At 41.5% G+C, this 26,302-nt stretch overlaps 2 protein-coding genes across 2 annotated transcripts in view; one reads left to right on the top strand and one right to left on the bottom strand.

Moving 5' to 3' along the window:
- Window positions 1-2,307: 2,307 nt before the first annotated feature.
- On the top strand, window positions 2,308-11,704 carry HDDC2 (HD domain containing 2). Its single transcript, XM_074896252.1, has 6 exons — window positions 2,308-2,540; window positions 3,081-3,202; window positions 4,124-4,226; window positions 6,533-6,601; window positions 10,238-10,376; window positions 11,561-11,704. The coding sequence occupies exons 1-6, from the start codon at window positions 2,472-2,474 to the stop codon at window positions 11,653-11,655; spliced, it is 597 nt and encodes a 198-aa protein (XP_074752353.1). The 5' UTR covers window positions 2,308-2,471; the 3' UTR covers window positions 11,656-11,704.
- Window positions 11,705-14,046: 2,342 nt separating this feature from the next.
- TPD52L1 (TPD52 like 1) overlaps window positions 14,047-26,302 on the bottom strand; it is a 56,579-nt gene continuing 44,323 nt past the window's right edge. The window contains exons 5-8 of the mRNA XM_074896250.1: window positions 25,300-25,314; window positions 22,577-22,615; window positions 19,934-19,994; window positions 14,047-15,783 (exon numbers count right to left, since the gene is read on the bottom strand). Of these exons, the coding sequence (XP_074752351.1) occupies window positions 15,652-15,783; window positions 19,934-19,994; window positions 22,577-22,615; window positions 25,300-25,314 (247 nt within the window). The 3' untranslated portion in view covers window positions 14,047-15,651. The remainder of the gene's footprint in view (window positions 15,784-19,933; window positions 19,995-22,576; window positions 22,616-25,299; window positions 25,315-26,302) is intronic.

The raw sequence follows: 26,302 nt of genomic DNA, 5'->3' as shown, positions 1-26,302 counted from the left end.
TAAAGGTTTTGAGAAGGCAAATGTATTACTGGATTTAAAGGACTATGAATACTAAATATGTACACTGAATAGAAAGATTCAGAGGGTTAAAAGACAAAGCATCTGTTATCAGCTAGCCTTAAAAATAGCATTCCTGAATTACATACAGCATCTTATTTAAAATGCAAATTATTAAATTACTCCATGTTATTTTTATGATTGAGTTCAGAAGGTATTTGACAACTGTTCAGAAAAACAGAAAGATTCAGTTTGCAGCCACAGAGACTGGAAGATACAGAAAGCAAGCTGATGAAGCTCTACTAGAAAGAGACCTGTAAAGGACAAGAAGGCAATCAAGAACAGCTGGCATGGATTTATGAAGGACAAATCACACTTGGCCAACCTGATTGCATCCTGTAATGAAATGGCTGGCTACATGGACAAGGAGGGAGCCGTGGACACAACAGATCTTGACTTCAGAAAAGCTTTTGAAATAATTTCCCACAGCATTTTCACTCACAAACTGAGGAAATATGGCTTGAACAAGCTGTTACATGCATTGAAAACTCTCTAGGTTGACAGGCTCAGTGGGTGGCAGCTGGTGGCTTGGCAACCTGCCCGAAGGCCCATAACAAGTTGAGTGCTCTAGGGGTTGATACTAGGGCCCATATAGTTCATTGTCTCCATCAAAAACCTGGACCATGGCACAGGATGCACCCTCACCATACTTTAAGACAAAGCTAAGTAAGGGGGGTGGTTGACACACTAAACTATAGAGCTTTCAGTTCTAAGGAATTTTGAAAAGCTCAAGGACTGGGCTGACAGAAGCCTTAACACATTCACCAAGGAGAAACACAATAAAGGAGAAACACTCAGCCCTGCAGCTAAGGCAGAATAAGCCGGTCCATTGGTACTGGCTGGGACGAAATAGGCTGGCTATCAGCTTTGCCAAAAAGGACCTGAGGTTATGTGAAGGCCAAGTCCAATATGAGCAAACAGTGCGCTCTCATCCCAAAGAGGGCAAATCACACAGCAGCCTACACTGGAAGGAGTATGGCCAGTAGACTGAGGAAGGTTATTATCCCCCTCTGCTGAGTGTTGGTGAGGCCCTGGCTGGACAAAGGGCCCAGTTTGGTGCTTCCTCAGATCAAGATGGTGCATCTCCAGTGAAGGCTACCAAGATGATCAGGATCTAAATCATATCACCTTGAAGGAGAGGTTGAGGGATCCTGGGCCTGCATAAGGAGTCATGTATCAGTAGCCTACAACTATTTGAAGGGGGTTTACGAATATGACAGAGCTAAACTCTCCTTGGTAGTGGTAGGCAATACAACAGGAAACCATGGGCAGAAGTGGCTTAGGAGGTCCAAAGAGGAACATTATGAAACAAATTATTTATTTGGAAGGTAGTTAACCTGGAACAACTATGAAATTTTGAATTTGGATGGTTTTGAGTGCTATGATTTACTTTCAGCAGGGTGGATGAACCGTGTAACATAGAGAGGTTCTTTCCAACCAACCCGTTTATGATTGCGCACAATTGTGAAGCTGATGACTTTCCTGGTCTGTGATTCTTGTTTATTGTTGGAAGGTAGCCTTAAAATGGTCACCAAAATGTTGTCTGGGCTTTATTCACTTGTGAGTGTGTTTAAGTATACCCATGAGCAAACATAAAAATGCCCATCTGTTGATATCTGGCAAACTGCAGATGTTCTTTTCTGAAAACGGAGTATTTCATTGACAGATTTAAACCGTAAACAGTTGGCACGATAAAAATAACAAAGAAATGCAGTGTATTTTGAGAATCCACTGATTGTAAAGTAATGCAGTGTGTTAATTATTCAACTTGTACAACTGATGGAAGTGCCCGTAACCAGCCTCGGGAGTCCCCAAAATAAAACTCCTGAGTGCAGCAACTCCGATACCTACCCTCTCCTCTCTGAATAATTAAATTCTGAACTATTTACCGTTGTTGTTTTTTTTTTTTTCTAAAAAAGTATGCTAAAGATCACTGTTTTGACTCAGTTTTGACTGAAGTAGGAGCTATTCCTGCCTCCTTCACACCACGAACTTCTCTGCCCTCTGCACCCCGGGAGAAGCCTCACCCCCCACCTTCCTCTTCCCCTTCCCCGCACCGCAGCCCGTGAGCGGCCTGGCTTCTCTTGCTGCTTTCCTCGTTTCGATCGCAGTCCTGAGTCGTTATTCTTAAAAGCGCTGTTTGTGGTTAATTAATCCCGCTGGGAATCCGGCGCCGCCATACACCTGCCACCCGTCCCCCCCCCCCAGACCCCTCCCTGGCCCGGCCGGCCCTCAGCCGTAGGGGCGTTGCTTCCGCGCCGGCTGCCGGGGCGGGGAGCGCGGTGCCCGGCCAGCCGCTCCTTCCCCTTCCCCCAGCGCCGCTCAGAGCCGCCGTCCGGGCCTGCAGCAGCCGCGGCGGCGGCAGCAGGAGGAGGAGGCGGTAGGAGGAGCGGGCGAAGGCTGCCGGGCGGCAGATGGCGGCGGGGGCGAGCGGCGGCGGCGGCGGCCTGATGGCCTTCCTGCGGCTGCTGGGGCAGCTCAAGGTGAGCGCGGGGGCCGCGGGAGCAAGGCCCGCCTCAGCGGGGCGGGGGGCCCACATGGGCCCGAGAGGCCGTCGTGGCGGGCGGGGAGGCTGCCCGTGGCCTTCGCCGGCGTGGCTGCGGGGTGTGGGGGGGCGGGTGGCCGGCGGAGAAGCCGCGGCCACCGGGGCGCCACTGGCGGCTCGCTGCGGCGCCTGCGACTCGGAGACGGCCGGGCCCGGGGCTGGGGCTGCGGCAGGGAGACGCGGGCGCCGGCCCGGGGAGGGCAGGAGCGGCCCGGCGCTTCGCCGTGAGCGCCGTGAGGCTGAGGAGGGCGCCTGGGATCAGGCAGGGAGAGCGCGGGAGCGTGTGAAGAGGCGCCTGTGTAAAGGTGTCCCGTCACAGCCTCGGGGGGCCCGGCCCCTCGGGCAGGTGTTTCTCGGAAGCATCAGAACTCAGCGGAGCGTGGAGGTCACGGTGGGACAGAATCTCGGCTGGCAGCTCTGAAGTGAGGGCCTTCAAAACCTGAGGTGTTAACGTTTCTGTGACGCTGTCCTCGCACAGAGAGTACCACGGACGGGATGGGTGTACAGGAATGTGGCCAAGCCAGAGAGTGTATCCGATCACATGTACAGGATGGCGGTGATGGCTTTGGTGACCGAAGACAAAAGCCTTAACAAGGACAGGTGAGACTGCCTCTGGTTATCATGACCATCAGTTAAATGTTGTGGGAGATGCTTAAAATAGCTGTCGTCCTGAGGAAGGCTTTTAAAACACACGGAAGGAGTCTGAAATACTTCCCCCCTCATCTTTCCCCTCCATTCTTTGAGCAAGGGTGCTCTTTACCTGGAGAGCTTGAAGGGGCTAAAGACTTTTATTGCTAAATTCCAGGTGCTGAGGCAAATTGTTAATGCAGAGGCTCTGTGCAGGCCTCCTCTCATGCCGTAAACTTTGTTAAAACTCAGTTTGAAGCAACAGACAGCAAAGGCAAAGCCATACGCCATGTGGATTTTGATAGTGAGCACTCAGCAGCAGTCAGGAGCCTCAGAAATGGTGTAGAAGAGAAAGCATCATTAGTCTTGAGTAAGTTGTCAAGTCTGGTATGGGATCATGCTTGTTTTGGCCCTTCAGGAGCTGATGAAAATAATGAAGGCTTTTTTGTCTGTTCTGCTGCAAATTGACATAGGTAGAGTTGTGAGGGTCAGGTTATATACTGAATTTGGGGTGGCTCCCATCAGATTACCTTCTACCTGTTGCAGCATTAATGTGAACTGCATAATGTAGTTACCACAAAATCTCTGAGAGTCAAGCATACAAAAGCTAAATATATTATTTTTGAATACTTTGCAGTTGTACAACATGTATTTGTACCTGAATCTACACTTACAAGCAGCAGGAATTAGAAATCAGAAATTAAAATCATGTCTAGGTAGAAACTACTCTCCTTAGTAAAGAAGTGAAAAATGTTATGCAAACTTAAAAAAACCAAAAAAACACCCTTTAAAATATGCAAAGGGAATAAATTATGCAGTCTCTTAGCTTTATGAATAACAAGACATGAGTTAAAATGCTGAAAAACTAATTATTCTGTCTTTTGTATTTGTCAGATGCATACGATTAGCTTTGGTTCACGATATGGCTGAATGCATTGTTGGAGATATTGCTCCTGCAGATAATATATCAAAAGAGGAAAAACACAGGAGAGAAGAGGTATGGACATAAGGCACGAAGCCACATCTGCGAAGCATTCTGTGTGTTTTTAGTGTTCTGGCGGTAGTGAAGAGCCGCTCTAAACTACATACCACTGTCATTGGACAAATAAGCCACAGATAAAGTTCTCAATTCATGATTTTTTGTACATGTCACCAAGTACAAAGTTAGGAAGGAGAACCTTTGAAGTACTCTTGACATTGGCCATTTATTCCTGAACTAGGTGGATTTTTGGTAGCCTGAATTAGTCATTTTGACCAGCTTTACCAAGAGGTGGGGAGCAGGGAGTAGGTGCACTGAGAGAGGGGTGGATGACAGTTCGTGGCGGACCATTTGTGTGGTGTGGATCGTGTGGTTGTGAGAGAGACTTACTTAAATTTAAACCATTTGTGCAGGACTTCAGACATGGGTGCATGAGTCATGAGCCTTTGAGTGCAGCGTGCCTAGCGTTATTTTATTTTTGGCCTTGTATGTATCCACACTGTTGGTTTGTCATTTCTAGTTTGCTGCATTATTTGAAGAAAATGTAAACCACTCCTCCAGCCACAGCTAGAGGGCAACGTGATGCCTCAAAACTCTTCAGAGGCTACAATTAGCTCTTCAAAGAGTGTAAAAAAAACCCGTTGCAGTGATTATTTTCCCACCACTACCATTTATGCTTATCTGTTTAAAACTAGGGGCTGAGGGGGCTGTGACTAACTCTAGGAGTAAGCTCTTTGCTAAGAAAGTGGAAATTAAAGATCAAAGGGGTATTCAGCATTCCTGAAGTCTTTACTGACTGCAATTTCGATATTTATTTTTTTCAATTTATTTCATAGTGTGTTATTACAATAAACAAAAAACCTATTTCCTGGAAGCCTCCAAAGGTTGTTTTGCCACCGAGGATCAGGCTTCAACGTTGCCTAGAGGGAATTAATCATTTGTGTTCAGGCAATGAAAAAGATATTTTAATGCCTAAGTACATTTAAGAAGTTTTCTTAAGTATTTACAGCTCCTTCTGCTCCCGTTTCACTCAGTGAGGACTTTGCTGACTAAATGTTTAGGCTGACTCTGAAATACTGTTGTAAAAATACACTAAGGGTAATGGTTTCATGAGGTGGCTTGAGCTGAATTATCAATATGCTGCTTCCGCTGCAGAGTTCTCCTTTTGCTCTACAGCTGACATTGAGCTGGTTCTGAAGTTTGCTGCTTGTGCAGTAAGTTTAATCAGCTAGTCTCACCAAGGGTAAGGCAGCAGAAAATGAACTTGATTTAAAGAAAAAAAAACGAGTTTGGGTTTTTTCTCTGGGGTTATTTGGTTGGGTTTTTTTTGCCAAGTAAGTCATTTTGTCTTGCTAACCTTGAAAGCTGATGAGCTCCAGAGCTGGAAGAAGGTGGGAAGGAATGAGACCTTGATGTTTCAGTGGTGGGGAGCAGCAGATTCAGTTCAGCCATATTGTGAAACTATACCCTGTATTTGAGTGGAGAAACAGTCATGGCACAAAACCTTTGTCTTGCCTGTGATGTTGATTGTTTCAGAAGCAGCCCTTAGTGTTACTAGGAAAAGAGTAGAAATAGCGCAGAAATGAGACTGATCTGCTGAGAACACAAAGAGCCTGCTGAGCATTTTCTGCTTGCTGGTTACACCATCAGTTTGATACTGCGTTAAACCTTGTGCCAAGATTTTTGTTGTTGAACAAATGGTATCTCAGTCTTGGAGCACTGCGTTTTATAGCTCTAGGCTATTAAATGGATTTTTTTCCTCTGTTTTTCAAAATTGGAACATTTTTAAAGGCTTATGTTGTGTTGCCTGCCTGACAGACAGTACCTGTTCTCAGCCCTGTTAGTGGAAATGTGCTAGTTGAGTGTTTGGCAGGGCACAGTTGCTTGTCTACACTGGAAGTTAGTATTTTGAAGCCGCTTTTATGAACTGCACATATAACCTATTACGTTCAAATTTTGCCTCCACTCATTAAATTTGGAAGGCAGAGCTGGTAATTGACTTCAGTTCCCTGGCATTTGACTTGCCTGTTTTGCTCTGGGCTTCTTTCTGGTTTCTTGAAGATACTGTCAAACACTTTCAGGTTGTTTCTCTTGTGTTTTAGACTACTTCTCTTAACAATTTGCATAAGCAGCTCCCAGAAAAGATTCTTCACTGAGGTTCCTACTGCTTCTCTGGCAGATTAATTTACATGTGCATTTTAGAATAATATACAGTGTAGTGTATGTTTCTACAAACTTGGCAATAAGTAGTTAGTTCTTAAAGATAAGGATAAAAATATACTTGCCCAAAAAATTGATGAATGGAAATGGCTTCTTTTTTTCAGGCAGCTATGCAACAACTGACCCATCTTCTATCAGAGGACCTCAGAAAAGAAATTTATGAACTCTGGGAAGTAAGCTTGCAGTCTTTTGATCTTTTGCTAAAATTTAGTGACCCATTGTCCTCTTCCTGTTTGTCATCTCTTATTTTGACCTCAAGCAAGATCGATTCATTTGCTTGGGAGATAAAGCTGATGGTATGAGTCAAGGTCTCTTTGGCATCCTTTTCAAATAGAAACCCCAAACTTGAGTAAAATAACCAGCTTCTTCCTTTGGCCTCTCAAAGTTAAAGATGAACCTGTCCAGGGCTTGGTTTGTACAACTGAAGGAAGGGTTTGACTTCTACATCTATCCCTCTTGGAAATAAATCAGGGTTTTTTACTACATTTTCTCCTTTGTTTATATCTTGCCATTTGCAGCTCATGATCTTCTAATACAGGAAAAAATAATGGGAGCTGATGATGCTGTGGAGTATTTTCTGCTTTTTATGGAAGTAATAATTTATGTGGCTTCCATTTCTTTATTATACAGCCTATTAGGTTAAAATATTTAGTAGCAACTTCTGGTTTAAACCAGTGTGGTTCACTGACACATAACAGTGCTTTTCTACAACAGTACAGATTGCTGACTGGTCTTGGGTACCTTAAATGTTTGTATTGGAAAGTATCTTCTCTGTTTGAAGGTGATTTAACTTTTTGATGTGATCTCATGCTGTTAATTGATAAGATCTTTTATACTTGCAAACTAGGGATGATTAGATTATTTCCAAACAATTAAAGTTTATAATTACTGTGCTTTATCTTATACTGGCGTGAGGACAAGTGCATCACCAATCTCTTGTTCACATGCTGCAAACAAAGCATTATATGTTTCTTGGACCTGAAACTGTATTTTATGCTGATATTCTTACTTTTCCACTTGGACTATATTTAAATTCTAGATATTTGCAGCCAATTTTTGCCTTTTGTTACAGCAGCCTGTTTGTTTGGGATTTTTTTCTTGCTGTAGCTGTGTGGTAAAACTGGCAATGGGGATGTGTTTTCAGTGCTATAATTCAAGGTAAAAGGGGTAAATCCGTGTAACCAGATCTGGGAAATAAGGTGCGTGCATTTGTTTAGTGAGCAGGAATGCCTTCTCCCTTGGGAAGCTGTTATAATTGAGGAAAAGAGTTTTTGATAAATACAGTTATTCCTGTAGGATTTTTTTTTTTGCATGTATTTTTTTTCTTTGCATGTATTTTTTTTTTCTTTACCTCAGTCTTCTCTTATGGTGGTATAAGAGCTGGTTCAGTGTGAAGTTAGTCCTTCAGCATGTAGCTTTTTATCATTCTCATTAACCATAATTTAACATATATGCACAGTTTTGATTGTTTGTTCTTTGTTTCTACCTTCAAGGTAATTTATTGGCATTGAGTCTCCAATGCAGCCGTACGAGTATAATCCACATAGCAGCGAGTATAACTTAAAAATCTAGTATTCACATGGAGTCCCTCTAGCCTTATTTTAAGTGGAACCACTAGTTGCTTCTTAAAACGAATTAAAAAAAAACAGAAAACAAGAAGCTTCTGACCATTTGGTGTGATACTCTGCTCTCAGCTAGCCAGAGGCATTTATTTCCCTCTGGTTTCTTTTTGTGAGTGAAGGAAGTTATGGCTCGGGGCTGAACAGTGACTGGGACAAAAGTCTGTTGACACTCTTAGCACGTCCTTCCATCCTTCCTGCACTGCTCTGCCCTCATCTCTGCCCTTCTTTCCCTTACAGCCTTAAGAGGACTATTGCTTTGGACAGTATTGGTGGGCACTCTGCAAGTGTAGTGTAGGGGAGAAAGGTAGCAGAAGGATTCCTCTGATGTATTTTCACTTTATAAATTAATCCAGAATACATTTGAAAAAAAACATGAAAGTAAATTGGTCAGCACACTTCTGTCCTGCTCTTTTATTTTCAAGAGCAAAAGTACAGGAGTCTTTTTTTTTCTTTTTTTTTCTTTTTTTTTTGAAAAGGCAGTCTGTGGTGTTTGAGAGACCAGTTGCTGTTTTTTCAAAGTATACTGTTATTTCGCACTCTTAAACACCTGCTGGGAGGAAACAGTGTTTATTTCAGCACTGTGCACAGTGGTACATAGAATAGCTGATGTTTCTTGAGGTTAATGTGAACTGAGGTATGAATAAGATCTGGTGGGTTGCGTAGCACAGAGAGGTTGGTAACAGATTGATACTCACAGTTAACTGCTGGAGGTGGGACAGACCTTTACAAGCAAAAACCCGTAGTTCTCCTGAAGTTCTCCTTTGTAATGCTGCCAAGAATTTGTTCTCTTTGGTAGGCAAAAAAAAAAAAAAGAATAGAAATCAATAGATTTGAGAAAATAAGTAGTATTTAAACAATCTAAAGGTGAGGCAAAGCTCAGATTGAAAGGAGGAAGGTAAAAATGTTGAAATGAATTTGATTACTAAAGTAATGAACAAAATGTAATTGAAAATTCAAAGAGTTGTTCAAATGCAAATAGAGTAGTATATGAATCAATCATGGCTATCAAAATCTGGATGTCTGATGTAAAGCAAGAATCATAAGAATAAACAGGCTTCTAATACTATGTCAGACAAGGAAATGACCACAACACTTATCTGAGCATCACTGTGCTGGAATTACAACCCAGAATCTTGTCACTGTCAATGGCAACCACACCCACAGTTGTCTTCTTAAGATGCAGAAAGAGATGCTGTGTTCCTTTGGTCTGTAAGAAAAACTCTCCCAGTGCTTTGTGCTACTCTCCTCTGCAGAACTGCTGTGCATCACAGGTTGTGTGGATCTGAAAGCACAGATGGGTCCAGTGTGTACTTGAGCCTCTGGTCTGATTATTGGTGGTGGTGATGATGAACGGGTTCAGACCTGCTGAGGGCGTCAAACGTGATGGTGACCTGCCCAGACAGAAGCCTTTTTCTGTGGCTGGTATTGGAAGTCAGGAGAAGGCCAGCTGAAGAGACATCAAACACAGTGCAGTAGATTTAGAAAAGAAAATGAAACTGCAAACCTGTCCACAGCCAGCACTGGAAACAAACAGCAGCAGAATTGTTCAGGTTGACTAGAAATGTGAATGACTCACAAATACATACTGGTGATGACTGGAGAGAGGGGAAAAAGCAGAGAGATTAAAGTCTGAAGGGGAGGAAACCCCTTAACGACTCCTTCTCTATCTCCTAGGGGAGACATAAAGACATAAGCAGCTCAGACAGATTAGACCAGAGATTAAGAAGGAGTGACAGAAGAAATGTAAAGAACAACTCTTCATAAAAACAGCAAGTGGTAGAGAAATGTGCAAAATAGGTCTTAAAAACAGATAAGGGTAATGCATAGGCACACACTACGGTAATTCATACCCCTAGCCTAGCCTGTAAAGATCTTTATATATAAAATGTTGTTAAATGGAACCTATTATTTGAATTGTATATTGTGTAGGGTTGTCTCCGTATCATCCCTGATTCAGTTTAGCGTATGCAAAAGAATTGTGTTCTTAAGTCCCACTGTGTTTAATAGCAATTTAGCATCTACTTATTTAAAGTGTTTTGCTGAATAGCAGTCTTAGAGTGAAAGATGTAACTGTCATATTTACGGCGTGGCTTGTACTACTGAAAAAATTCTAGATATATAAAGAGCTTCTAATACTCTTGTTTCAGAAGAACAAAATTTTTTTCTTATAACTGCAAATCTGTTCAGGAATATGAAAACCAGTGTACTGCAGAAGCCAAGTTTGTAAAACAGTTGGATCAGTGTGAGATGATACTGCAAGCATTTGAGTATGAAGAGTTGGAAAACACACCTGGCAGACTGCAGGATTTTTATGATTCAACTGCTGGTATGACATTTGGGCTTTTTTTGGTTTTTGTTTCGTAGACGAAAGGAATATACAAATTGCCTTTTATCTGATAGACGTTCAGAGGAAGTGAGAAGTAGTTATTTCACTCCCTGCTCAAGTGCCCTAAATATTTTTTGGGAAACTTATTGCAGTGTGACAATATTGTACATTTATCTGTAGGTATTGAACCTGAATTTCATTTATGCCAAGTTCCTTTTACGTCACTTTTTTGCCTAGAGGGAGGTCAGGGACCAACGTTCATTACACCGTCATGTGTTTAAGGATCTCCATGTAACATCAGAGGGGGTATAAAGGAGGTTTCAGTCTTCACCGATGCTCCAACAGCAGCTTGTTCCTACTTTGTTAGTGTTTGACAAACCAGTGAAGTAGAATTTGTTACTCTTACATGAGCTATGGCCTTGTGTGACCTGCCCAAAGTACAAGTGAGAACCAGCGCAGTGAAATGTTTTAGGTGCAATTCTATTAATTCTTACTCTATCCACTGCTTTTCAAACAAAACTGATGAGTTGAAAGGAGAAATAGGTAAAATAATAGTATTCATTGTTTCAGCAAGGGAGTTGAACACTAGAAGAGGACTGTGACTCCAAGTCATCCTATCCTGGGAAAAAAATAGGGACAGACAAACTCAGGGAGGGGGCCACCAATCACTAGACACAGTCCCTGACAAGTCTAATTTATACCTTGGTGACTCCTCAGGGAAATAATATGCTCTCTGAAAAATGCAATAATTTGGGAAGAAGGAAAAAAAGGACATCATCAACAAAGCAGGAATACTTAATTTTCTAATTGACATCTCTCCCTCCAGAATTCAGTAACTTAAACTGGGCTGGTGTCTCAGTAGAGCATACAGCATATACCCTGAGTGCATCTGTAATTGGGGTGGTTTCCTGTAGCAGGATAAATAGTATGGGATAATCTTAGTCAGGGTGCATCCCTTTTTCATCTCTTAAGTGTCTTAACAGAGCATGAAATATTGTTGTAAGGTTTTTGGGAAGAATGGCTATAACTACTTTACAGTTATTCTATAGTTGGATTAAACTGGGAGTATTTCTTAAAAGAATAATTTGACATTTATTCTGAGCCTAAAATGACATCACTGCCAACTTTTCACATGTAGGAAAATGAGAGCATTTTTAATTAACCTTGTTTCTTTTGTTTTGCAGGGAAATTTGTTCACCCAGAAATACTCCAGCTTGTATCTCTGATTAACACAGAAAGGAATAAAAAAAAAGCAACTACATCTCATCCACATTCCTGAGGTGTTCCTAAATGCTGTCGCTATAATAAATACTTTGTTTTATATTCTATGCATTATTTTTCCTCCTATAGCATCATTAATTCTGCCAGCAGATTTTTTTTCTGTGCATTCACTGCTGAGAATCCCAAGACCACTTAGACAGGAGCAGGTAGGATAGTTACCTCCTGGATCAGAGGTTGTATCAAGGACCAAATATTTGGAATTTGCATGATTGGGTTGGTTTGGTTTTTTTTAATCAGCCTCTGATTGATGCAGTCTCAGCTACAAATAGATTCTCTACTGGGGAAAATTGGGTAAATTTAAAAATTAGCTGATGACAATGTTCAGGTTGTCTTGTTGTGTGATTTCTAAGTATGTATGGATTTAAGTACCTTCTGTATCAAACGGGCTGATACCTGTTCACTGTGCTACACTGAAGTGAGACCAATGAGCACTTTTCTCTAGAAGCTCTTGACAGAGCCAGACTTAAGAGATGAAATTTCTTTGGAGTGCGTAAGCCTTAAGAAGTGATGGTGGATAAAACTGGTAATCTCATTAAGTTTTCTCAGTATGTTTATTGTTTCATACAATTTTTCCACTGTTGATGTGTTGTTGCATGCAGTGGTGCTGACATTTCCATAGGGCCAGTATTCCTGACTCCCCCTTGCACCAGACTGGCAATTTTACAGTCGTTTGCACAAGTAATTGATAATCACAGAAGAGCTGAGGTTGGGAGGGACCTTCAGAGCTTGTTCAGTCTAATGCAAAGCCTGTACATGCATGCAGAGTGGGCTGTCCCTTGTTAACACTTACACACTGCACTGATTCTGCTGTAAATGGCAGTTTTTAGTGGAAGTAATAATGCTAATGTGAAAGTACAGTGTGGTTGTCAAGCGGAGCTCTAGATGGTGGTAAATGCCATAATGAGGCCAGTCTGCACTAACTCTTGTGTCATGTGTGCAGCTGAAGATTGGGGCGAGGTCACAATTGCCAGATGAGGGAAGTGCACCTGCAAAAATTCCATGGTAGAGACCTGGAGCTAGCTTCTTTGTCTTTAGACTCGTGTCAGATGAAGCAGTGTATAGCTAAATTCAGTGGTCCTCCTCTTTATAAAGGTGGGTGATTTTGGTGAGCGATTTTGGTGAGCACACATCTTCAGGCACTGGGACTTGGGAAACATCTGCTTTATGCAAACCTGAGGGGCCTGGCCGAAGCTCACGCTGTGTTCTGCAGCTGGTGTTTCGGGCACAGGCACGGTGTACTGCACAGAGCTGCAGGGAGCTTGTGCCTTAGCGGTGGCACAATGCCCAAAATGTGCAGAGCAGAGTGGTCCAGGCAAGAGGTGGGATGCCTACTTTGCTCAGGGAACCCCGCAAGGCAGCCGTTGTGCCCTGTGGAGACCCTGGAAGAACAAGCTGCACTTTACCGAGCAATATGAAACTGTTTAGTGGTCACTGGTGGCTGACTGTCATACCACAAACGTGATTGAGTTGGCCCATTGTTCTTCAGCACTTTTATTCCACCAAGATGCCTACAAACCATAGTCTCCATTAGTTTGTATGGAATGCCAGCCATGGAAGAGCTACAGATGCAGTGCAAGACAGAACTGAGAATGTTCTTGACAAACAAATGGCCTTAAAAAGCTGTTTGATAGAAATATGCACAGCACAAGCTACCCTGGCAGGAACAGTTGGTGCCTCCAAGGCAGCAGGAGGCGTTACTGGCTGGTGATGTGCTGCTGTGCAGGGGCCCAGGGACAGAGCACTGAACCCCAGGCAGCAGTGCAAGAAAGGTGAATGCCAGCCTGGGAAACAGAAACATGGTGACTTGGAGTGGGGGTGTGTGTGTGTGTGTGTGTGTGTGTGTGTGTTTGGTTTTTTGTTTAAAGAAATCCAGTAGGTACTTCGTGTAAAATTACATTCCTTTTTACTCATTGCAACTGCAATCCTATGTCAGTTTTGGGCACTGCATTTTAATAGAATTAGGAGGTGGTTGGAAAGAGGCTGGAGAAGAAAGTGCAATCAGAAAGCCTGAGCTATGAAGACAGCCGACAGGACTTCAGCCTTCCCAACGCAATACTGAAACACTGTTCATGTGCAGAAGTGTGCTGGGCCCTGGACATGTGACCTATGAGAGGAAATCACCTCCTCTCCCATGTCTTTCTCCTGATCTACTCATATCTGCACTGACCCTACACAGAGTGGCAGCTGCTGTAATCACCGTAATATATCGGTACTGGCCAACCTACCTTCACTAGATTATGTTCTTGCAATTTATCTTGATACTGCAGGGATGGAGCAAGGCTTAGAGATGCACAGTAATACTAGTAAATACACAGAATTAAAAAAAAAAATCACAAGGTATAAAAGAGCAAGAGAAATTTATTTTTAATATCAATAACTTAATTTACACAAACTAACCATTAATATCTTCTTTATTTAAATAAATTCACATTTATGCACAAACCCACATAAAATAAGCTAGCAAACTGTTACAAGAAAACTGTACTAAAAAACCCTAATTAGATTTGCTTCCATGCTAAAAATCACACTAAAGAGGCATTTGATATAAATATCCAAAGTTAACTTATGTCCAGTAGAACATTATGAAAGGACTTCCAACTCTGTAAAAACTATAACAAAAGCCACACAGGAAAAAAATCACTTAAAGCCAAGTTTTTTCACAAGATTTTAAGCAGTCTGCAATGTCAAACTCACTGACACAGATTTGAAGCTTTGGCTTATGCTCAAAAAATGCATCCATTTTGAAAGTAGCCAGACTGTTTTCCATTTTGTTTATACTTTATTGATAAAGTTGTGCTCATCTCAGTCTGGTGAACTGAGTAATGCAACATGCAGACTGACATGTGCTCACTAGACAGTAAGACAGTGTCACGAGTGTGCTGCTCTCAGAAAAAAAATGTTAAAAGGATGCAAGAAAACATGCTGCATCAAAGTTGAGAGATGACTGGCTCATGGTGATTAGGCAGATATAATACGGTTAGTGGAATTATGCCCTGGAATGAAGCACAACAAAATTTTGACAGCAAAAATACCTACTCATCCTGTGTATTGTAAGATAATAGGGTTTACGCTAGCAGCTCTGAAATGCTGAGTGAAGGCAGGGGCTCTCTAACCTATGGCACATCTTAAGCCAATTGTTGGTTTTGTATTCTTTCACTTAAGGCTGTATGTTGACTGAGGCTCATAAATACACCTTCCCCTATTTTTGCGGGGAAGATACAGAGACAAAAATGTTAGCAGTTCCCTTTTGAACTTACACTGTCAAGTCTTACCAAACCACAGAGAGAAATCAGTGGAGCTTTTTAAACAAGCTTTTCGAGCTACAACAGTCATCTTAAATCGGCAGCTGCGATCAGTTCAGTCTCTATATGAGTAACCTGGTGTCTCTTCCTTTTCCCCTTACTCTGCTGACTAATGGTTGGAGGGCAATGCCAGACTGTACCAATGAAGGAGAAAAAGACTTTTTGTGACAATAAGTGATTTAATTCCTTTAGGAAATAGATTATGTACAGACACTCCTGAGCAAAGGGCACATGGTATGGCTGGTAGACAGCTGGTATATGGACTATTGCTGGCAGTAGAAATCTTTGCACAGCTCTTGGTCCATCTGTCTGATGTGGCACTGAGAGGGGAATTGGAAACCAACAGATAGAAAACAGTAAACTGAAAGAAGAAAGAAACTGACACTGGGATATTGTTGCAGGGAAGTTACATGAGCACGAAAACTATTTTGGTCACTTAACATTGAATTTAGAGCATTATAAGTCAATGACTTGCATGTAGTTTCTATGGAGCACAAAGTATCTGATGATGAAATGGCCCATCTAAAACACAGCTAGAGAGGGGAGACATTTCTCCAGCTCAAGGGCAGGGAGGCAATTTTCCACAGCTGACAAAATCTTGTTGCACAAGTTGGCTGGCAAGGGAGGTCTAAAAATCACTGACTAGGCAAGTCTCTGAAGAGAGGCAGGTGAGGCTCAGGAGGGCCTGCAGTCTAACACTGAAGCTCTTCTTCGCTCTCGGGGAGTCGGGTGCCGGCAAGAGAGCTCTGAGCGCTGGCATGGGCTGTAGAGCTGAGAACTTCTTCAAAACTGCCCCCCGTGTGGCTTGTCCCACCAACCTTGGTCTGAAACAAGGCAAACAAAGTGAACAGCGAGTTCCTCTGCTCACCCTGTGTAGCAAGTCCCCTTTGCATTCCACCCCATGGTCATGGAGGGCTGAGAACTTCAAAGCAGGCAGAGACATGTGGGGTTGGGTTTTTCTTAGAACAAAAGCTATAAAAACAGTCAAATAAAGCAACCCCTTTCCTCCCTCAATTTCTAAACTTCTAGGCTGCGCTCATCAAATCTGCCAGTGGCATTTATCATGCACTTAAAAGAACCAGTCCCCAAGTAGGTCCCAGGCAGGAACCTAGATCCTACCATTAAACTTAGTGCAGTTCTTCTCACGAGTTGCTCAAGCTGGTTTCATTGTTTTTTTCCAGTTTTCACAGGCTGAATAAAAGACAGGTATTAAAATGAACTAGTTCATTTGCCTTGTAAAGTGGCCCATCCACCAGCAATGGTAACACAGCTGCTCTCAAAGTACATAAACTGTACTGGGATTTCAGACAGTAGAAGGAATATAGTAACCAAAGAATAAAAACCAGCAGGCAGAGCTTTAGCTAAAGATTTGGAAACAGTCAACAGTAAGCGATGAAAAGACAAAACTGTTTTGACTGGGTTGTCCTGATAAGAGAACATTCTTCTATGGCTAGGCTTGCTGATACGCCCACTTAAAGTTTATTCAAGCCTGAAGATTGGGCAAAACTTTTTACTCCATCCTAGAACTGCAGCAGGACAAAGACAAACTGGCATTTTTTCCAGCCTGTCAGCCACTGAAAGCTTAGGAAGATTTTAATTTAATAAATTTTGTGTCCTAAGTTTCCAAAGGGTTAATCCTATATAATCCTTTGCTTCATCAACTATCACAGGAGCTTGCCTAGTTTAAGATTAACAATATTAGCAATAAAATAAGGCGGTACTAGATATTTGCTCTGAGAGTTTGAGTCACAAATATTAAAAATTCCTGTCTCAAGAGGTATCTGTATCCAGTTTAGTGGCTTTGCCGACTTTCAAAAGTATCAGTCCATCTCTGAACTTTGGAAACAGCAATACAAAATACATATATTGTTAAATGTTGGTAGACTTGGACTGGCAGTGAAAAGGTGGCCACTGCCTAGTAAAGCTACTGTTGTTTTCATGGCAGAACTCGTGACTTTTATTTGCCAACTAAAATTTTCAGAAGAAAACGGATTCAGACTGATCAGTGATCATGAAAGTGTTCCTGCACTATTTGAAATGACTCAGATAAGGTGCACCTGAATTTGGACACCTCAAAATTAGAAACATTAACGCAGTTTCATTTTCTGCTAGCCTTTCTGCCTACTCCATCCAAAAGCAAGAATGATGCAAGTCACTTTACTGAATACCTCTGGGCAATACCCCAGTGTTTACGCAAATATTTAATTCATCAGTGTTCTGATTTTCAGAAAAGTTGAAGACACCTGGGCACCCAGGTCCTGTTGATTTCCAGGGGAAGCTGAACTAATACAGTCTCTTAAGAAGGCTACAACCCAAAGTCCAAACTCCAAGAGTAAATAAAATCTAATTTGAAATTTGACTTCTAAATGTATGAAATCTGAACATCTATTTTGGCTGACTACCAAATACTGTACAATCACTGAAGATCTGTAGCTAATATTGTGGGGGGTGGGGGGGAGATGATAAGGCTACTGCTGTTCTTTTCTTTTTTCAGAAGCCTTTCTGGGAAGTTTCCACTTTTTTAGACCACAGCAGGATTCTAGAATTGAAGGAACAGACTATGATTTCTCCCCCACCACTCCTCTGTCTTCCAAATCTGCAAGCCTTGGAACAGAGACAGTGAAAAGGAAAAACAGTGCTGAGACATTCCCAGTTGTCCACAGCCTATGTTGGTGGCATCTTAGGTCGATGACTCCAGCTTCCTTTCTCAATTTGCACAAAGAAATGAAAGAAAGATAGAATACAGACAGAAAATACTTCAGAAGATGTTAGTGTGTTTGCCAATAAACATGGACAATGAAGGTTTAATGGGATGTGGAAAATTACTTTAGACTCAAGACTTTCTGTTTTGTCCTGCTTAACTAAAGATTGCTTAAAGGATGATCTAAGAGCACCCTGAACACAATAGGCTAAGAGCTGGCATGACAGTCTCCTCTAGAAGAATGCCTTTGCTTAATCAGCAAAATAAGATCAGGCTCCTCAAGAAGACCAGAGCTGTGCAGTTTGAATTGACTTTTCCTCTTTCTGAGTGACACACTGAGGTGACTGGAAATAGACATCCTACCCTAATGCAGAAAGGGTATCACTCACATTTGTCCTTTAGCCCTCAAAGCAAAGCAAAAGGCTTTAAGCTGTTCTTCTCACAGGCTGGTCATAAGTGTGGAAGGAATGAATCTGTGGAGTGTAGTCTAGAACCAAACTTGGGAGCCAGAAGTACTGCAGAAAGCCCTGAGACTAGGTTTAGCAACTAAATGGGTACAAAAGGTGCTGCATTTCTCCAGTGTAGTTTCCTCTAACTTGTGAGTGGCAAAAAATTGAAAAAAAAAAAAAAAAAAAAAAAAAAATTCCATTTTAGACTTCAGGTGTTCCAATGAGCTGCTTCCCTTATCTAAATGGGTAAAAGGAATATAAAGAGGTAAGCAAGCAATACATTTGACAGCACCAGACAGGAATTCAGACCTTCCAAGCTGATGCACCCCCACCACGTGAATGAATTTCTCCTACAATGAAGTTTAGTATAAAAAGCATTTGCAGCGAAGGTGAAAAGAATTAATAGGAAGGTGTATACAGGCACTGAGCTGGGGTTCTGGAGGTTTGCATTCTGTTCTGGCTCCTTGGAATGCTGCCTCCCACATGTGAAACTGAGATGATGTTTCCTTCTCTGACACAGTGCACAAGCGATGACATTACCCTGCACTATCAAGACTTAAAGTTGTCAGAACAGCTTATCTCTAAATAAATGTGAACATTTAAAAGGTGAAAATGATAGAGCAACTCTGTATTCTTTGGTGGACATTGGTCTTCTGAAACATAAAAATAAATCAAGCTCTCTGCTGCTTACTTTCCTCAGACACTGACTGGAAAATTTTATCTGCTCTATGGTTTCACAGCGGCATGGAAAAGACAGACCTTCCCTGTGTACCTGCTGCCTCAGTTCCAGCTGTAATTTGCATTTTCTGTAACAAGGAATGTCCTTCTGTCCCAAGTGGAAGGTCATTTTCTTGCCTTTTGAATGCTTTACAAGTTGTTATGCCCTTTGACATTAATCTACTATTTTCAGTTCCCCCTAAAATGAGGGTTGATCAATTTGGCCCTTGTCCACTTGAAATACATTGTAATCTTTCTATCAAAGCCAAGTAAAATGCTATCTTATGAGCACACTTGGCTATCTGATGAAAAAGAACCATTAGGAGACAAACCCTCTTGTTCCCTGCCTTGAATGTGCCTCACCATGCACCAAAGATTAGCTCACTGCAAATCTGCAATGCTCTGTCCTGCTAAGAACCTTAACAGGTGCTATTAGTGATAAATGGTAACTTTGCCATCAGATCTTCCTGTCCCACAGCAAATGTGTCAATATAGTTTTGAAATTTTAAATCCAGACAAGACAATGAAATTTGAGAGGAAACACACCTGTATTAAAGAAAGATGAGTTCGGTGCTAAGAGCCACACAGGTAACATGAATCAGACCCGAGTTACATGACAGCTCCCACCAGCTGAGTAAGGGGCACTTGGTGAGTACATCTCCAGCACTGAAAGGAGCATATCTCAGGGATGGAAGTTCACTCTACAGGCATATGGCTGTGTCCATCTGGCAAGGCACTGCACTAGGCTTATGAGGCCACACTGCTTCCAAAATCTGACCTTGAATCTCCACATGGCTCTGCCTTGCACAGCATAAACAACCGTGGTCACACCTTATGAGATGCCTCTGCTTTCCATTTCAGTATGGCCACATTTTGGGCATTTCTGAGAGCATCTGTTTACTCTGGCAGACAACAGAAGTAATTTCTTAGTAACAAAGCAGAGGACTATTTCTCTGCACACTGCCTTCATTTTCCATTAGTGCTCTTGCAGTTCCATTAAATTCTTGATGGAACAGCAAATTCAACAAGTCTCTTGTACAAATTATACAGAAAATTAAGCTGTTACACTTTAAGAAGCACAGCCATGTAACAGCCTCCAACCTTTACCTTAAGGCTTGTGACAGTGGTCTCAACCTTCTCCTCAAACGATTTGAATGTTGGAGAATTCCTAGGACGAAAAGAAAGTTGAAGAAAAGAAGGGTCAGTTGCAAACATAATGGGGTAACTCCACAAACGGATCAGTTCTTAGCAGGCAACAAGGCTAGGACAGAATGAAGGCTGGCTGGCAGCACAGGGCTGCAGACTGATAGGGTATTAACAGTCTCTTGTGCTCTGTCAGTCAAATCCAATTATGGTAAGCAGATGAGTATTTTTTAGCTACAAATTTGCAAATGCAGAACCTGACTAGTAAACTGAAACCAGTTACTAGCTTGCCTATCCTCTGATAAATTTATCATTTTCTCAGAAAAACAGTCAAAGAACACTGACTGTAGTGCTGCATTTCTATGGTTTTATCCATTTGTGTTGTTGCCTGTAATGAAATTAACACTTTTTTCAGCTGATAAGCAAGTTCATAATATACATAATTAAAAAGATGACAGTTTAATGTCCTGAAGCTAGGATGAAGGAGATTAGAACTACATAGGAAGTGGGTCCAAAATGCCTTTGAGGAATCCTGACCCCTCACTCCATGATTTTGTGACCACATGTGTATCCTGCTGCTTTCAAAAGATGAGGACTTCCAAAGGTGCTCCTCTGACAAAGCTAAGCTTTTCTCTGCCTTTCACTCCCTGTAGAACATAATATAACACTGTTCTGGGGAAAACTGTGAGCTGAACATATCTTAACAAAAAAAAAAAAAAGGCAACAGCTGTCATTTTCCTTCTTAAAGCAAATCAGCTATTTGGTTTGCTGGCTTGCCTGACAACCTTGTTTGTTCTTAATTTCTCCAAAATCTGAAACATAGCTTCTCCCTCATTTTAAATGCATTCAATCTTTTACATTTCTTCCTGCAAACAGAACATAGTGACCACAACTAATACCTGCCACACAGTATTATAATGCATATGCTGTTTTAAAGTGAGAGTATGATTGCCCACAGAGATCTGTACCCATGTTGTTCCTCAGTTGCTTAGATGGATGTCTCTTCTCCCCTTTTGACAGCAGCTTCCCTACTGCTGATAATCCCTGTCCCATGTAGGGAGACATGCTAGAAACAGGCAAGGTGGAGTGAGTACAAAAGCTTGTCTCCTCCTCCAGCAGTTCAGCTGGCACAAAGGACTTGAGCAAATCTGCAGTGGGTAAAGGGAACCCTCTTCTGGTTCTCTGTTCCTTGCCTGACAACTGAGAGCTCAATTACAGCATACTTTGTCCTTCATTAGTGAAGACTCTGCAGCTCAGAAACAGCTGTCCAGCAGGGTTCCTCTTGGTACTTTCTTTACCACAAGAAACAAAGCAGTGACAGGATGTCTCTAAGCCTAGAGCAGAACAATGAAGCAGTTAACTGTTTAGTCCTTGATCTTTTTTTTCCCCCCCCCCCCATCTATTGTGGTATATCCAGAGAGATTATAGCAATTACTACCACTGAGAGTGCAGTGGTAACTCCTAACAACGTGGCCATCAGGATGGACAAAACCCACTACATCCGTTTGCTCCTACATGAAATAAAATGTAAGCAAGCTTTAACCATAATGGAAGGTAACCTCACAGTGGAACAGTGAGGCAGAACCACTTCACCCTGGCAGGTGTCCATGCCTCTGTGTCACCCATGGGGAAAGGCAAACACATGCAGGAGCCTGAGTTTCATTCTGCAAAGTTATGAAGCCAATAGCTGCTAGAACTTCAGTGTACCAGTTCATCTGCTGCACATTCTGGTAACATGCTGGGAGCATGATGATGACCTCTATTTCTGCAAATACATTTACATCATATCCCTCATCAGGCTAAGTTAAACTGACCCTAATTTAAGGAAAGGGCAAACAAAAACCAGTTGGAAAAATAATGCAGATTTACTTTTGGTTTCTGTTAAATAGGTGACAGACTTTCTATTGGGTAAGAAGAGTCAACAGGAGAGAAATGGAGTTCTATGATTTCCATCTGACTCACAGGTCACACTGGTGAATGCCTGCCTTAAACTGCTGAAGCTGAATGCATTAGCATCCATCATATAGGTAGGAGATCTGTTTTCCCCACATGCTTGGCAGGGAGCGGGGATATTCATATATTTAGAGGCCAGGGAGGTAAAAAAGCTGGATCCTAATTTTATTGAAAACAATCATAGCTTTACTTGAACAGACATCAATATTTCGCTGCAGTCAAGTAAAGCATGATTACAGCCATTAAAATATGAAAGCACTCAGCTAAAATCCCTCCCTAGAAGCACGATCCAAAGCCTGCTGGAGTAGAAAGCATCTCCGACCCTAATGGGCTTTGGATGATGTTCTAGAGGCAGCAAAACAACTGAATTTCAGATTCAGTAATACAAACCTGCTAACCACCCAAATACATCTCGGAACTGCTTCATTTACTCAAAGGCTTGTACAAGAGATTAAACTGTTAATACAATTAAAAGGAAAAGAACACAGATGGCCTTTCCTGCAGCCCTTATCTACATGAATAACCTTAATTGATTGAAGTAGGACTATTCATCCAACTAAAAACTGCAGGATTAGGATCAAAGTATGCAAATCCCCCCTCATTACAACACCGCTGAACATCACCATAGCAAACAGAATATGGGTAGCATATTACCTCATTGCAGGCATGCTTATGGAATGGCGAATAGAGTAGCTGTGGGACGAAAGCAAAAGATAACAAAAATAAGCTGTAAAATCCAGTCTACAACATAATTACAACTTTTTTTTTAAATTAAAAAAATTACATATTTTCAACAATGCTGGTACTTTTTCTCTCTTGATGGCAATAGCTTGTCAAACTCACTTGTGAATTCCAGCTCACTTTCAGCACTGAAGATCTTACAACCACATGTTCATGTCAACCAATCAGCAATTTAATAGGGCTCAAAGGAATGATGCAAAGCAACTCCTGGCGATATCCATTTAAATGGTGCAGACCCCTGCTATCTACAGAGACATGTTACAGAGGAACAGAGAGCTACCTCTGTGTTCTGCAGTGACAGACAATAAGCTCTACGCTGGGGGAGTGCAGCATGCCTCAGGTTTGTGAGCATAAACAGAGCTGGTTTATAAGGCCATAGGCAAGTGGGCAATTGCCTTTGTTGCATATACAACAGATGAGTCCAAATACCAGTGCCAGCCACCAATTTCTATAGGCTCCTGCACAACAGGCTACTAAAACAAGAGCTTTCTTCAACCAGAGAGGCAGCTCTCAGCTGCTGCAGCAGCTGCTGCCCCCATCTCTCGGATGTTTCACCTCCTCCTTCACACCTCAACATTACCAAAAAGCTGTTTTCCACAGCTCTTATCCAGTTCTCCTGGTGATACTTCGCTCCACAGACTTCCCAACAGCAAGAGTATCAGAAGGTTGGCAAGCAGAGGATGGCGCCTCTGCATCACTCCAAGATCCCCAAATCACCTTGCACACCTTTAACCCTGCAGATGGCCACCCACTCTAACCGCCCGACTTAATTAGCCACATTCTACCACTGGAGCTACCAAAGCCACCTCTGCTATCATAGCATCCCCTATTCCCTGCTGCTGGGAAGCATCAAGTCTGTTCTGAATGTGTATTTTTATTTGAAGCATAAAGACTGCCTATATGTACATTCAGACCTGAACATTGGAAGTAAATTGTGCACTGCAAGAGTATGTATTGTTTCAAAAATTCCTGTATGGCTACTTTCGGTGTTGACTGACAGATGCAGCCTGGTCTGATTGAAAACAGTGAGAGCTTTATTTTAAGAGACAGCAACATTTGACTGCAATCAAGCAAAGCATGATTATAGCATTAAAAAATGAAAAGTCTCATATAAACAGCACATGTGTTTGTTCTAAACTACACAGAGTAGCACTGTGTCCACATACACACAAAAGATTTTTTTTCCCAGGTTGAAGATTCAAAAAGGGCAGGGGGAGGGAAGGAAGGAATTATCTGGCAATTAGGTGGGACAGAGAGATTTTATATAAATTGTTGTTGTGTGCATTTTAAGGCTTCTTCTAAGCTCAGATAAAGAACCGACAGCAGACAATGCAAATCTTTCATGTTCAATTTTTCACAATTTTTAAGACTTAAGATTAGCCCAAACATTTCACAAGTGCAGCAAATCTTTAACAATCCTAGTTAAATTAAACAAGCATGCTTGCCATTTTAATCTTGTAACACATGACAAATAGGCAAAAATAAGAGGAAGTATTTCAGCATAGGCTGCTCCTCTTCTAATAGCAAAATATTCTAAATATGAAGGTTTAAGTAAGAAGATTACATTGTGCCAAATTAAATTTGCACAGCTGAGAGGTGGCATGTGACAGACAATTGGAATACTAAGTGCATATTTTATTGAGTTCCTCTTTTAATTTCTCTAAAGAAGTGAGGATGCAAGTTAAAGGAACGGTGACAACATCTTTTACTAGCAGCCTAAAACATTAAGCTTTTTTAAAGACATACATGTCTGTGGTCGTGATCAGTGCAGAGGCAGAGAACAGAGATCCTTCATGACAAAGGTCACTAAATACTACATTTTGGTTTCATGTCACAGTGAGATAGGAAGGCCAATCTATGTCCCATTTTGAAATCTTCTCAGTGAAGTAAGAGTCCATGTTAGGATCACCTAGCTGAACTGAAGAACTGTTTTTGAGCTGTCCTGTGCACTGGTGATGCTACAAGACCAGAGGGCCTACAGGGGATTCAGGGGTGCTCAGCCTCTCTGCTGAGTGACTGACGTAAAGCCAGACTGTTTACAGAATCTTTGAGAACACATAAAATTGTTTTATAATTCATCATATACTGAAGTGCTTTACAGCATCAATAAATTCAAGCTCTAAATATAAAGAACCCCTCTAATCATGTTAAGAACCTGGCCTGCTATTGGAAGTTTCCCCAGGACTCAAGATTTCTAAAGAGTCACCGTATACACTTCACGACTAACATACTTTTACTTTATTGAAGAGGAGGTAAATACTTCATACAATCTTTATAAAACTCTGCTGGCAGAACAGATTTTTTAATGAGCATTTGTTTATGTTCCAACCTGACAGAAAAAGATGGTTGAGAAAATGGGTTTACATATAAATAGGTTTTCCCCAAGAGGCACATCTTTTGAGCGTGTTCATTATTTGAATTTGAGACTAATCTACTCAAGAGCAAGGCAAACAACTTAGTCCAGTCCTTTCCTCATTATACTCACCATGCTGTAAAAATGTGGCATTACAGTTTAAGTAACATATGTTTTTATCCTACATAACGATGCTGAAAGGAAAAAGGTTACTGCATTATATTCCATAAAACAAATCCTGTCAAACACAGAAGCAGTATTCAAAGAGAGTAACGCATCTTACCCAATTGAATGCGATCTGTGGTGGATGCACAAGGAAAGAAAAGCAAGAGTTAAAAGTATTATGAAAATGTAACAAAAATATACATATATCTCTGTAGCATGTCAAAAACATCTGCATTCAAATCTTGATGCTGGATTTCACACTAGGCCATGAATCAGTTCAGATTCCTTCAGAGCAAAAATTTTCACACACCACTACACAGTCACCTATTCTGTGTGCAACAAAGAACGGAAGTTTTGTCTGCTAAAATTTGTGTTCTCTTCACTAGATCAGATTTAAACAATGCTAAGTGGTTTCCCTCCCAAAATCCTACCTTAATCTCATTAAAGAGAAAGGTGGACTGGAATTGTACATGTACATCAGCAGTAAGATGTCCTGTTTCCCCCCTCTGGATTTCTTAATCAGTTGAGAAAGGTATGGAAAAAATAAGAGAATTTTAATTCCTAAAATGACATTTTCTAAAATACTTCTTCCCTGTTGAAAACAATATTTGAAATACTTTGACACTGTTTTCCAGCTCACAAGAAACTTAAGGCAGCAGAACTAGGAGAGGTGCACTGATACTCAAATATTCAAAGGATGTTATTAAGGTTCCAAAGTCGAGAAATGATGAGGCAGACAGCCTCTCCTTCATCTGTGCGTATTGATGTAGTCTTTAATTACAGACCACTTCAAGGGAACACCTGTCTCATGCAGTGAGCCAGATAGATGGTGCACTCTTCAATACTTATTTTTCACATCCTTTTTCAATGTCTGGTGTGATGCATTACTTACTGCACAATATTCATACCTTGCTCTGATGAAAAGCATTGATTTCTTCAGTGTTATTTACAGGGCTCATCATTATGTATATTGGTGTTTCTCAAACATTAATGGATTTATCTTCACAACACATTTCTGCTTAGACCAGCTTAAGTAATATTGTTGCGATATGTAGCTGCCTTTTATTGCCTGCTGGTTCCCAGTTAACAGCCACCCCCTTCTCCATGCTGATTCAGATACC

This window comes from Athene noctua, chromosome 1 (genome assembly GCF_965140245.1).
Source record: "Athene noctua chromosome 1, bAthNoc1.hap1.1, whole genome shotgun sequence".
NCBI lineage: Eukaryota > Metazoa > Chordata > Aves > Strigiformes > Strigidae > Athene > Athene noctua.
This window is presented reverse-complemented; position numbering and strand designations above follow the sequence as displayed.

Bases quoted from the DNA above. Each gene is read 5' to 3' on its own strand.
- HDDC2 (XM_074896252.1), top strand. From the start codon at position 2,472: ATGGCGGCGGGGGCGAGCGGCGGCGGCGGCGGCCTGATGGCCTTCCTG. The intron at 2,541-3,080 runs GTGAGCGCGGGG...GTCCTCGCACAG, and splicing joins GGCTGCTGGGGCAGCTCAAG to AGAGTACCACGGACGGGATG. The intron at 10,377-11,560 runs GTATGACATTTG...TTTGTTTTGCAG, and splicing joins TTTTTATGATTCAACTGCTG to GGAAATTTGTTCACCCAGAA.